This window comes from Rhinatrema bivittatum, chromosome 1 (assembly GCF_901001135.1).
Source record: "Rhinatrema bivittatum chromosome 1, aRhiBiv1.1, whole genome shotgun sequence".
Taxonomy (NCBI): Eukaryota; Metazoa; Chordata; class Amphibia; order Gymnophiona; family Rhinatrematidae; genus Rhinatrema; species Rhinatrema bivittatum.
The window spans coordinates 223,613,210-223,627,221 of NC_042615.1; the positions used below are offsets into that span (position 1 = coordinate 223,613,210).

The following is a 14,012-nucleotide window of genomic DNA, read 5'->3' on the forward strand; positions in this document are numbered from 1 at the left end:
TTGAAAGGATAAATTCCAGGTCATATTGGAATGGGACAACCACCATGTCAGAAAGTCTGAGCTATCTGACAGATGTTCTCCTGGAGTCCCTAAGTGGCTTTCTTCCACTGAGACTTTGGGGTCCATTGGCCTTGTCTGATATGGAGATATGACATAGGAGTTACATGACCCAAAAAAGTCATAAGTCCCAACATTCTCATCATGAAAAAAGCTGATGATGTTTGCCAAGTCTGACTTACTCTTTTTGACACTCCTATAACTGTCAGCCCTGTAGATGAGGAAATGAGCCATCATGTCAGCTATCTTTCATACTACCCCCCTCCTCTAGAAATTCCAATTATGCTGTCAAATTCAAATCAGATCTGGGGTAGCTGATAAATTCTAGTAACTGCAGCATCCAGATGGTATTATGCATGGATTTGTCTGCTTCTGTCCAAGATGCTGTTTTAAATAGCCAATTATTCAAGCAGAAAAACACATGAACATCTAGCTTGCATATAAATGCCACAATGACCAACATATTTTGGAAATACCTGTGGTGCTGAAGCTAGGTCAAAAGACAGAATACAATACTAAAGATCTTGTGTCCCTACTACAAACCCAAGAAACCTCTTGTGATTGGGATGCAAGTCTATGTAAATGAATGCTTCCTTTAGATCCAAAAGAACATAGCCAGTCTCCTTTGTTCAGAAAGGGAATTATGGAACCCAGAGTAACCATCTTGAACATTTCCATTTTCAAGAATTTGTTCAAGGTAAAATACCAACCTGCTCTCTTGTGGTGGAAAAAGTTCAATGCCTATGGCCTGCAAGAAGAAACTTTCCACCTTAAGCAGGTTCTAGTGTTGCATGATTCTCCATGCTCTTTTGGGCATATGATTTGAGAGGATTCCCAATTAAAGTAATTTGTAACCTTCCTATAATGAACTAGAGAACTCAACTGTTTGAGATTATACAAGGTCTACAATTTAGGTAAAACCGCTACCTTCCCCTACATGGAGGTCTTCCAGAAAAGAGTGGGAATCTAACAAACTCTACTGGATTTAGTCAAAAACATCTCTCAGGTTGGCTTTATGGAGTCCTTTGGTCTTGAAGCCTGCCTTGAATCCTGCTGTTTTGAGAAAAAGGGTTGGGAAGCAATGGAGGGAAAATTTGCTTCCTAGGCAGACTACTACAAAATTTCCCAGATGTAGAGGAGGTTTTGGAAATGGCATTGAATAAGAGACTGCCGTATAGAATGGCAATCTTCCATGAATTACACCAGAAATATTGAGGGTGATAATTCAGAGGAACTGAAGCAAATCATAATGAACGAGGAAAATGCAATACAGTAAACTGACAAACAAATTGTAGGAACCGGATGGTATACATTTTCGAGTTGTGAAAGAACCAAAAAATGAAATTGCAGACTTATTACTAATTATCGTTAATTTCTAATTCAAATCAGTTAACTACCTGAGGAATAGAAGGCAACCAATATAATGCCCATTTCTTAAGAGTTCCAGGGGTGATACAGAAAACTGCAGACCAGTGAGCTCAATGTCAGTGCTGGACAAAATGAAAGAAGCTATTCCAAAGAACAAAATTACTGGCCATCTAGATAAGACAGATTAATGGGGCAGCCTCAGTATGTATTTAGCAAATGAAAGTCTTACCTTATAAACCTGTTAGATTTTTTGAAGGGGTTAATAAATATATGGATAAGAGTGAGTTGGTTGATATGTGAGTTGGATTTTCAAAAGGTGTTTGACAAAGTTTCTCACGAGAGGCTCATCAGGAAATCAGAGAGAAACTGGATAGGAGGCAATGTCCTATTGTGGATTGGTAGTTAGCTTAAAGAAAGGAAACAGTAGGACTGAATGGAGAAATGTAAATACTGCAGCACCCCAAGGATCTGTGCTGGGATTGATGCTTTTTAATATATTTTTAAATGACTTGGAAAACGCAGCCATGAGTGAGGTGATAAAATTTGCAAATGACAAAATTGTTCAAAATAGATCACCAGTCGATTGTAAGGATTTGCAAGAGGATCTTATGAGACTGGAGGATTGGGCATCTAAATGACAGATGAAACTTAATGTGGACAATTACAAAATGACACATATAGGGAAGAATAATCTAAACTATAGGTATGTGATGCTGGGTTCCATTTTGAGCATCATCACTCAGGAAAAGGATCTTAGAGTTACTGTGGACAATACTTTGAAATCCTCAGCTCAGTGTGAGGCGATGGTCAAAAAAGAAAATATAATGTTAAGTATTAGTTTAGGAATGGAAACCCCCCCCCCCCCCTCAAAAGATATAATGTACTGAACTCGTAGCTTCAGTACTGTATGCAGTTCTAGTTGCCCCCATCTCAAAAAAAGATAGTGGAACTAGAAAAAGTACAGAGAAAGGCAGCAAAAATGACGAAGGGGATAGAATATGTGCCTTATGAGGAAAGGTTAAACAGGTTAGGGATCTTCAGACTGAAGAGACTGCTGAGAGGAGACATGATATAGGTCTACAAAATCATGAGTGGGGTGGAACAGGTAAATAGGGAACAGTTATTTACCCTTTCCAACAGTACTAGAACTAGAGGACACTTCATGAAGCTAATAGAAGACACATGGAAAACAAATTGAGAAAGTATCTTTTTTCAACTTGGTGTGCAAAACTAGACAGTGGAATTTGTTATCAGAGGATGTGGTGAAAGCAGTTAGAATAGTTGGGTTTAAAAAGGGTTTAGACAAGTTCCTGGACAAAAAGTCCATAAACTATTGTTAGCATGTAGACATGGCAAAGCCACCTAACCCTGGTTATGAGCAAGGAAGACTGAACCTTAGGGATCCTACCAGTTACTTGTGACCTGAATTGTTAATTGGTGGACACAGGATGAGGGACTTGATGGATCTTTGGCCTGACACAGTATGGCATTTCTTATATTCTTAAGCCTTTCCTTGTAGGCATCAATGGCCATGAAGAGACTCTTGTGTTTCAGAAGCATAGGCTATGCAGAACAGATGCTTCTCTCACTCCTCATGGGCCTCCATCAGGTAATTAATCTGCCAGTTTTGCTTAAGGGAATTGGTGAATGGTGAATTCCTGGACCTTTCAATATTGCATGCAAATATGTCATGTAGATTTGGCAAGAAAATAAATGGGATGAGCATAGCTTTGCAAGAACATTTCTTGCCCAAAAGATCTAGAATCTGGTAGTCAAGTCCAGGAGGTCCTGAGATGTGAATCATAGATGTGTTGGCCGTTTTATGGCAGATTCAATTACCCAGTTTGTTGAGGTAACTGGGGCTTGTTAAATCCCTCAGATGCTGGACACAATACTTCATTTCAGCCTTCTTTCCAACAAGAAGTACATTATGGTGTCTCACATATTCTCTTCTGTTCATCCTGGAAGAAAGGGTGATTGTGTATTGCCACCAATTCTTTAGGGGCACCCAGATATTTGAGGAGGACAAGGTGTACCCTGGGCTTACCCTCAGCTTGTAACTTAAAAGAGATGGCCTTGGCAACCTCTGGACTAAGTCAGGGAAAGAAAGGTCTTCAGGTGGAGACTTATTCTCGGCCTGTTGTAGACATGGCCATGATAGAATGTCAGTTGAGTATTCTGCTTTGGAACAATATTCCTCTGACAAGTATCCAGGATCTCAGGACTCTTCAGGCTCAGAAAACATTGATTTAATAGATGCATGAGAATATACCAATCCAGAGATGAAGTGACCTAAAACTTGATTCTTTGGGCATCAGGACCAAGCACTGCGGAGGGGCAGCAGAGGCTTCCCAATTCAAAAGAGTTCAGCTGACTTAGCACAAACATGACACAAATAGGCTTGGGTTGCTGGTCCTACCTGAGCTGGTGCCAGCAAGCTCTGCACTGAGAGCAGCATCATTAGAATAAAGAGTTTAAATGCTTGAAGAAGGGAGTGCAAACTGCTAAGCAAACACTTCAGCAATTCTCCTATCCAATGCTGCCTGGAATAGCTTCTGACTATGTCTGGGTTTACTTCATAAGATAGTGGCCATCTTCCATGACTCTCTAGAGGTCACTTTCAAAGGCTTCAAATAGACCTCTGGAGACTTGTGCAGCACTGTCTGAGCCTGAGAGGCAAAGCTTACCAACAACCATGGATGCTTTGGATGATATGGAACCTTCTGGCTCTTTGAATCATACAGAGACACGAGAGTTGCAAAGGCTCAACAAGAGGCTGAGCCCTGGAATCATCCTGAATAGGGACAGTGATATTTCCTCTTGGCTCCTGGGCCCAACTTTGGACAAATAAGCTGAAGTGATTGAGGATCTATTTGACACAGTTTAGTTTATTTGCTTGATTGATTGCTATTTTTTTTTTTTTTTTTTACTTTAGTAAAACAAAGCCTGGCTACTAGTGATCAGTGTTGCACCACGGACCTTAGGTTGAATTTCCAATATCCTTGCTGTCAAGGAAGGCAAAGAGCATATCCTTCAAGGCCTGAATTACTCTGAGTGACTTCTTTGTAAAGATGTAAGTGTGGACTTGTCTCAGATACTTATAGCAAATCTTGTGATGGTCAGTAAGGAATATATTCTGTTTATAAGTGATAGGAAACTTGAAGCCACTGGCCTGCTTCTCAGACATAATGAAGAAAATCTAAAGACATATTTTTCTTCAGAAAGATGAGTCAAAGAACTGAAAAATTCAGCTGGGCATCTGCTGGTGTGGCTATGAAGAAAAAAAATGCAAGCTGGCTTAGCAAAGCAACAAAGATACAAAACTAAACCCTGTGCAATATCCCTTTGAAAATTAGCTACAAGGTATGCACATTCAAAAGTGCAAACATACCTCTTTTTTTTTTTTTTTTTTTAGAATTACATCCTTGTAGTGGAAATATAGCAATTATGAATTCTTGAGCTTGTCTGGAGGTTCTATCAGGGGAGTACAGTTATTCTACCTTTGATCGACAAGCGGTACTTCTTCTATGGGAAGGTCATGCTCTTCGACTGAGCACACAGCTTTGGGAGGAATGAGCATTGAATGGTAAAGAAGGAAGGGGACACCTGCCTAGCCAGCCAGATCTGCTGGATCAACCCTAACGATCAATGGGCTGACAGATGCCACAGCCAGATCACCCTCACATCCAGCAATTATGAATTCTGGAAGCAAACTGAAGAGATCGTATGTGGCTAGCATAGCCACACTGAAATTATTTATTTTTATTTATTTGTTGAGTTTTATATACCGTCATTCGGTGAAGCCATCACAACGGTTTATAAGATTCAAAAGGTATTCTCTTAATATATGTGAATTAAGGGTGTAACAGGATACATATTATAAATGTAAAGTTAAGGTTTTTGTTTTTTTCAGTCCGAAATAAAATCATTTTTGAATGAGAAGGGTTTGCTTGGTGCTGGTTGATGACAACTTATTTTACTTTTCTATTGAAACTGTAAATTAATATGTGGCACTACCATTTTGATTTATTAGTTCATCAATATATGTCACTTCTGGAAAACATTTTCATCTTTAAAATGTCTAACCATACTGTCAACGTACAAAATAATTTATATGGCTAGAATACTCCATCTCAAAAAAACCTTACATTTCAAGTTTGTGTATGGACAGGATAAGTGACCAAGCCAAGGTCACAGTCTCAGTGATAGACAGGAGAATGAGACCAGGTCCACAACGCTGCACTCCAATCACTACATTACACAGCTCATTGCTAGGAAACGTATCTTGAGAACAAGTCCTGGTCGCCATAAAATGAAAAACTAGAACTAAGCCATTCTAAATAGCTAAAATTAACAATCTTAAATTAAAAGAAACAAATAAATGCTTACTGCTGCCCCAGCTGGCGTGTGAATATGAACGATGCATTTAATGTCAGGTCGGGCTGCATAGATTGCAGAGTGCAGTGTAAAGCCAGCCTGATTTACTCCTAGGTTAGTGCTACCACGGTCAACCACATCTCCTTGGAGATTGATCTTAACCTGTTGATACAGTAACATTGAACACAGAACAGAACGATTACAAAAGAAAATAGTAACATGCCATTCAACATAACATTCAGCTAATTTTTGTTTTTCACAGTGGCATTGATCAGCAACAATTACCAAAGCTAAGAAATTTTTCTGGACAAAAATTAATTTTTGCTATCAAGGATATCAGACAGGATTGCTGTTATTTATATTCAATGCATTAATATCTTGCAGCGTACAAAAATATTTTCAGTAGTTTATTTTTAGCGAAATGCTTTAAAGTTTAAGTGACCACAACCAATACCATGCAGAAATAAAAAAAGAGAGCAAATTCCATTTTTTTTAAAACAAACTTGTGAATCAGGAAACACTCAGTTATATGAAAGCATCTGATCTTCACTCCCTCCTTGGTTAGTTTTAAAATGGAAACAAGGAAAAGGTGTATTCCAAGGAATATACATGATCCCCAAAGGCATTCTTTACCTCCAGCAGTTATTTCGAGGGACAAAATGCATTTGCCATATACTTCTGTTGCTAACTCTCCTCCAAAATAATTTTCTTAGGGTGGTGTGTGTCAGAAAGTGCATGTTTGTATGGGAGGATGTGGGTGAGAGAAAGGTAAGTTTCAGGGGGAGGGAGAGGAGTGTTTTGTGGGGGCTGGATATTTGTGGAGAGGGTATGCAGCAGGGAATACATGTGTGTATGAAGGTTGTGTTTTGGAAGAATTGTGTAGAGGACTATGGTATGTTGAGGTGTTAGTGGGGGATTTAGTGTAAGTGTGTGTATTTATCTGTATGATGGACCTAGGGGATAGGAGAATGTGTGTGTGGAGAAGTGTTTGGAGCTGGATTTTGTATGTGGTTTGTAGGATGGTAGAGAAATGTGTGTAGGGGGATGCATGTGTGTGTTTACAGGCCTGGATGGTGTTTCTGGAATGTGGGGGTTGTTTGTGCAAGGGTTTTTATTTTCAATTTTGGGGTGTGAGGGGTGGATGGGTTGTATTTTGGAGGAACTGTGTAAGTGTCTCTTGAAAGGGAATAGTGGCTGTGCACGTGGAAGGAAGGCATTGTACGGTGTGCAAACCGTAATGAAAGTTGCAGAATTGAGATTTATCTTTTTATATACAAGGTTGTGTATTTGAAACCAAGGAGGGCAATAATGAGAACCACATTCTGTATCTGTGGGACTGCAAGTTCATTTTCAAAGAGAATGCCTTGTGAAGTTTCCCTTGAAAATTTGACCAATGCGCACAACATGGTACAAAAGTATCTGCGTAAGTATGCTCCAGAAAATAGATGCGATGATTTAAAAATGCAATCCCCATGTGTACCTTTCCTCCCCAACCTAACTCCACACCATTTTTTGTGCAGACTTACTGGGAGGAGAAAGCAGCAATAAACTGCATTAACAACATTGATTATTGCTTCGCTTCCCCCCACAACCCCAGGTTAAAATACTCAAACATTTTATTTAGCATTTTTCACACGAACAGGATCCCATTAATCGTTACAAAAGCAAAGCTTACCTGTAACAGGTGTTCTCTGAAGATAGTTCAGTATTCATATGTATGGGTGACATCCTGATAGCATAGGCACAGTCATGTTTACCAGAGCTTCCCAGAAAATTCTTGCAGATCTGAATATGCACGGGCAGCACAGGTCACAGAATGGGCCTTTCTGCTGTACTTAAGATAAAAGATTCAACTCCAGAACGGGAGGAAGAAGGGTTTGTGTGACTAGGGGAGCTGTTTGACTCCAGGTAAGCAACATTGCTTTCTCTGAAGACCAGCAGTTTTATTTAGATTTTATATTCCTAATTTTGGCACTTCAAAGCAGATTACATTCAGGTACTGTAGATATTTCCCTAGCCCTAGAGGGCTTACAATCTTTTTATACCTGAGGCAACGGAGAGTAAATTGAACAGTAATTACACAAATGGGGCTCTCTAGCTAAGGGTTGTCTTCAACAAAATGGGAGAAATAAGAACAACCTGCCAACATGATAGAACAAATTGCTTTTGATTGGTCAGAATTCCCCCTTTTTTTTTCTTTTTAAACTGGAAGAAAAGCTTAAATTATAAGGTGCGATCCAAAATTAACATCCTTGAAACTATCTTACTCCATTCCACAGGTCCAAAATGCCTACATGGGGGCAGGAGTAATCCCCAGGCACCTCTGCCCTGCCTGCTGGTATGTTAAAATGGCACCGTGACAGGCATCATTTTGTTGTAAAGAAATACATGCACTAGTGTAGGACCCAACGCGAACGCTTAGAGAGATTTTCAAGAATTTCCTAGAATGCTCTAGAGAATGTGTCCGTGCCCACGCCATCAGAATGACATCACCAGTCTGGGTGACTATCCTGGTCTTCAAAGAAACAATCATGCAGTCACATTTGGTATGCGTGAGCTTGAGGCACATTTTGGGTGACTGAGTTAAATGGAGGGCAGCAAAGGTATTATTATTTTTTTATTTTTTTTTTTTTTAACAGATCCTCTCTGAAGACAGCAGTTCAGTCACAAAGATGGGTCACATGACAATACTCAGCACCAAATGGATTCTCCTTATCTGTCCGGGGGAGGGTGGGGGGAGGGAGGGGAGGAGCAAAGAGGGACTTGCTTATGCTATTGTTATTATATCATAAGGTTTGTGCTGTTGGAGGCTGTCTTACATTGTTTAGTGAATGGCTGTAATTTTTGAACTGGCTCAATAAAAAAAATGTTTTTTTTCTTTTAATTGACAAAACATTAATTGCATCCCAAATTCCTTCCAAGGTTACCACTTTACCTCTTGAAAAAAAAGTGAGTTACACCAACTCTTGAGCTGTAGCTACAGACCTTGAGTGTACTTCCCCAGACCTTAACCAAACAGACCTCTTAAAGAATCTTCATTCTGCTGCCCAAGTGGCTCCATGGACTCCAGCAAAAAGCTCTGGCACACTGCGGGTTGATCAAACGGCTTCCCCTCCCCCCCCCCCCCCCCATGACAGCAGAGACGTCATAGGGATGAGACTGCTCACCATGAAATTCTGGCAGCTCTTCATGCTTACTCCTGGGCTGACGTGTTGGTTCACGATGCTCCGGTGAGAGCGATATCTCAGCATCGGGGACGACAATGGTGGGGAACCTCCTTACCCATGGTTCATGCTTGCTCCAACATTGGAGCAAGCAAGAAGCGAGGAGTACGCTGTCCTCTGCAGAAATTGGTTCATGGGGCTAGATGCAGAAGGAGCAGGACTCAGCAGGGAACACTCTGGCCTTCCCCTTCCTTTTCCCCATGACGAAGAAATAGGCAAGAATTTAGAGGTAAGCAAGAAAGTATTCAGTAGCTTTCTGCCATCTTGACTCTGCCCCAGAATCAGAATAAAAAAATGTTTCATAGTAAATGTTGGCAAAAGGCCCATCTAGTCTGCTCTGCAGCATGTTTATGTGCATTTACCCAAAGTAGATCAAATTCCCACATGGAACCCAACCCCACCACATTTATGGAGATATGATATAGGGGGAAAAAAAGCATTGGGATAATGACTGACTGATTAAGGTAGAAATCAGACACCACCTTAGACAGCAACTTAGGATATGTACAGAACACTTACGATGAAATCTTATATAAGGTGGATAAGTCACTAGGATCTTCCTTATAAAAGACAATCCAATGAGATTTTTAAAAAATTGGCTGAGTAGCCTGCTGGTGTGGCTGCACTGAAAAATAAAATGCAGGCTAGTTCAGCAGGCTAACAAAAAAAATAAATAAATAAAACTGAAAGCACCAAAACCCTATCTAGGTTGATCTAGGGGTAGGGGTTAGGCAAACAGCCTGAAGGAAAAAAAAAAAGGTGATGTTTTCAGGCTTTGTGGAACCAGAGAAGCAAAACACATTTGACAGGCTTGGCTGACAAAAACAGAGGGGAGCCATGAGGTAACAGCACACACAGGGTAAATCCTTTCACTGGCTTTCTTCATTAAAAAAAACAAACCAAAAACAAAACACTCAAAGAATTCATCCATTTGGTGTCAAGCATGACTAACTCTGAACTGCTGGTCATCAGAGAAATTTGTCTAGAGTCAAAGAAAGTAGATGGAAGAGGGCATTCTCTTAAATCATATGAAAATGCTCTCATCATTAGACCATACCTTCTGCCCTCTGTCACAAGGAAAAAGTGCTAGAGAGATGCAAACATTAAGTATTCTAGTTTGTGTACTACTTAATTGCTTACCAGACTGGATGCAGTAACCTCACTGTACAGAAGTCCAAAAGGTACAATAAGGAAGTGTTCTTGCTCAGAACTAACTCTGACCTGCAGGGAAACATTACATTAAATTAAATTAAAACCAGGAAAAATATTTACAGCCTGAGGAAGGAACCTTATTTATCTTTTAATATTTGTTAGCCTTGAACAGGTACCATCCCTATTCAAAGAATTTGTTTTTCTTATTTTTGTTGTTGTTGAAGGGATAACATGGTGTTCCTTCTAGTTTAACAACAAATTTTCTATTGTTATAACGCAAAAACATTTATCATTTAATCCAGTATATGGAAATTCACTTTGACCTCAAAAGCAGTAGAACAGGGATGGCAACCTCCAGTCCTCGAGGGCCGCAAACAGGCCAGGTTTTCAGGATATCCACGATGAGGACGCATGAGAAAGATTTGCATCCAGTGGAGGCAGTGCCTGCAGATCTTTCTCATGCATATTCATTGTGGATATCCTGAAAACCTGGCCTGTTTGCGGTCTTCGAGGATTGGAGTTCGCCATCCCTGCAGTAGTATATTCCTCTTGCCACTGCATCCTTTTTTGTTCGTATTCGTAGGTAACCTTTTTTCTTAGTCTAGTCTCTTACTTTATTTTTTTTTTAGTTAAATATCTTTATCCTTTATGTTCATGCCCCTTATCTTTAACAATATGCCCCTAGAATGCATGCATGTTACATTCACACTTTACATGCATCACTATAACTAAATACAATTATTGCAAATTTCAGTTCAAATCAAAGTAGCTTCTGACAAGACAGATCAAACCCTCCTTAAGAATATTCTCCTCTCTGTTCTGGCCCAAAAGCACCCTAACAGAAAGCAAATCAGCAGGTAAGAAAAATTCTTGTTCTGTAGCATTCTGCTAGCAGAATGAGTTAAATACAGCTTGCGGAGCTCTTTCTTCTGAACATATTTACTGATGCCCACTTGTCAACGATAAGTCAGTAAAAAGGTATGTATCAACTCCTAAACAGTAGCCTTATAGATCTCTAACCAACACATGCAGTCTCCCTAACATTGCCACAGCTCTTGCTGGACAAGGTCTCACAAAGCTCAGAACCAAAACAGACTTCTGCTTTGCAAGCCTCAAAAGTTACAATTTTGTATTCATCTGGCAATGGACATCTTAGAAGCTGATTTACCCTTAGTTGCCACAAACAAAACAAAATGCGCTGATTTCTAGGAGGATTTCAGAATCTTCTAAAATTTTTTTTTTTTTTTTTAAATCTCTTAATATCCAATTAAAACTTTTCTCTAATAGAGACCAGCGTTCTGGGCATAAGATAATATTACCTTACGATTCAAATGAAACCTAATTCACCTCAGGAGTAAAGCAAAAGAATTCAAGAAAAGGGGAAACCGAAAAGGGTCTGCAGTTTGCTGATATTTCTTACTGAACCACCTGCTACCAGGAACACCATTATATAAAGAAATAAGGAAACTGAAGCCTCAGGTTCAAACAGTGGCTTCATTAGTGCCTTCAAAACCAGATTTACGTTTTGTTAACAATCATCTAAACTAAGGAGCTCTCCAAAACACTATACAGTGACTTGCAAAAGTATTCAAACCTCTAAAAAGTCAGATTTCTGTGGATTACAAATGAAACTTCCATTTCCTCACAACTGATCCAACAGTGCTCATTAGGCTATCCAAGCACTTAGATGTTATTTTGTAGCCTTTTCCTATTTGTACACATTTATAACTTTACCTTTAATTTCCTTAGAACGCTCTTTGGCCTTCATTTTCACAGCTTTTCCTTCAGATTCACAGTCTGATCAATGGCACTGGAATTAGTGGGTATTTTATCTAGAAAAACTGACCATTTTTAATGATTGACAAGTAGAAAGAAGCCAATTGTTAGGGCAATATCTTTCATCTCGATAACTTGGAGCTTCCACAGCACAAGGGTTGAATACTTAAGCAAACAGCATTTTCAGTTTTTTATTTTATTTTACAAAAAAATGCTAAGAAATAATGAATTGTGACTTTGAAAATGTACTTTAAGAGTATACTGGTTTGCAATAAACAAAGTTTGGAACAATCTATGTTAAGTGTCATTTGTAATTCATACAAATGTAATGACATTTTAGGGGGCTGGAATGCTGTTGCAAGCCACTGTTATCATGTAGGTGGGAAGATAGTGTTCTTCCATGCATTTGATCTTGTACTGCCAACAGTGCTTCAATTTGCATCCTTAATGTAGCTACTTTTAGGCCTTTACAAAGACAAACAAAAATTTCAAATGGATTTCATTGAGGCTGTAAGAACAGAAATGTTCCTCTCAATTTAAGAATGCAAACTTTCTCCAAATGGAAGCCTTTTTTGACTTTAGTAAACCTGCTTCTGCGGTCTGAAAAGTCATTCTTTAGAGAAAGCTTTTCAGTTAACAGGTTGTCACAGGTAGTGATTCTGGGTTTCTTGAAGATGCCTCTTAGCTGACAATCCTCCATGAGACAAGTTGGGAAGACTTTGCTATCCGTATTTCCACAATGTCCAAAAATCATGGACTCCTGAGCTAGTAAGCTATCACAATCACTTTGGATTGATATGCTTCCATTTTTCTAAATCTTCTCAAATTCACCACTGAGAAAATACAGAGCAGTGAGCTGATCTGCTTCTGAGACACTGCATCTGTAGCTATCACCCATGGATCTTTGAATTTGCTGAACAACCTGGAAACCTCTCTGTTGAAACAAGACACCATGAAATCTAGTATTCTGACAACTCACCTCTTGCATATGGCCAGAAAGGCCTCCTGGTTTAATTCCTATACTCCTGATGGTAGGCAATGTGTTCACATTCATATTCATTGCTATATCATCTGCAAGTAAGCTGAGAAAATTCCTTTCTGCCCCTGACAGAAACTTCAATTTCTATCTTCATCTTGGGACTCACTGTCCCATTCTTAAGTACATTACAAAATAGTTTGATTTCATGCAAATATCCTTTTGCATAATCGTTTGCTAGGAGACTCAGAGCATTCACCACTGTCCTCAGTTTTACAATTATGTTCAAACCTCTGAGACTAAAGCCTTGAGCTGAAAACTTTAACATAATGGTTCCTCATCCAAGCAAACTTGTATCCATCAAAATAAATATTCAATTTTTTTCTCAGTAATGATCTTCCTCCCTCTAATCTTCTAAGTCAGAGATTGCACAACTTCTTGGAACAGCTGAAAACTAACATATCCTCCCTGCGGCTTCCATATACTTTAGCAACAGATGTTTTTATTCACTCATATGGAACCTAGCCCACAGTGCCATATCTATCACTGAAATAAAACAAGATAAGCGTGAGGACCTCAGTGAATCCAGAACTGGAATTCATCTTATTGGAATGGGTATGAGGCAGGGGTCTCAGAAGAATTTAGTCGGTCCAGGTCCACTTCCCAGAAGCAACAGACAGAATAAGATACATACAAAGGCAGATATTCATACAATAAAGATTATATTATTTAAGAAAATGAGCTTGTACAAGTCTGTATATCACACCTGAGCTACGCAACTGTATGAATAAAAGGTGAATTAGAGAAAGAGAGGAGGGATGTGCCTGTGTGTGAAAATGTCCCTTGTAGCCTGTCGAGCTGGTGCTATTTTTTCACTAGCTAACCTTCAAGAAAAGCCTGTAATTCATATCAGCATTTCCCTCTGTTCCCATGGTCTACCTATACTGCAGGAGAAATCCAATATCAGAAAAGGAGATAACTGCTCTCCAAAGCATTAGCCACACATGAAGGTAGAGAGCAGAAAGTATTAAACAGTCCAAACACTTTTGAATTAAAGCACAATTTCGTTGTTTAATATATAC

General features: G+C 39.3%; 1 protein-coding gene across 1 annotated transcript in view; it reads right to left on the reverse strand.

Annotated features, from left to right (window-relative positions):
* The window catches only part of ADD1 (adducin 1), a 191,368-nt gene extending 178,354 nt beyond the window's left edge, over positions 1-13,014 (reverse strand). The window contains exons 1-4 of the mRNA XM_029606751.1: positions 12,934-13,014; positions 10,167-10,247; positions 5,815-5,964; positions 2,554-2,593 (exon numbers count right to left, since the gene is read on the reverse strand). Coding sequence (XP_029462611.1) covers positions 2,554-2,593; positions 5,815-5,964; positions 10,167-10,247; positions 12,934-13,014 — 352 coding nt within the window. The remainder of the gene's footprint in view (positions 1-2,553; positions 2,594-5,814; positions 5,965-10,166; positions 10,248-12,933) is intronic.
* Between the last annotated feature and the right edge of the window lie 998 nt (positions 13,015-14,012).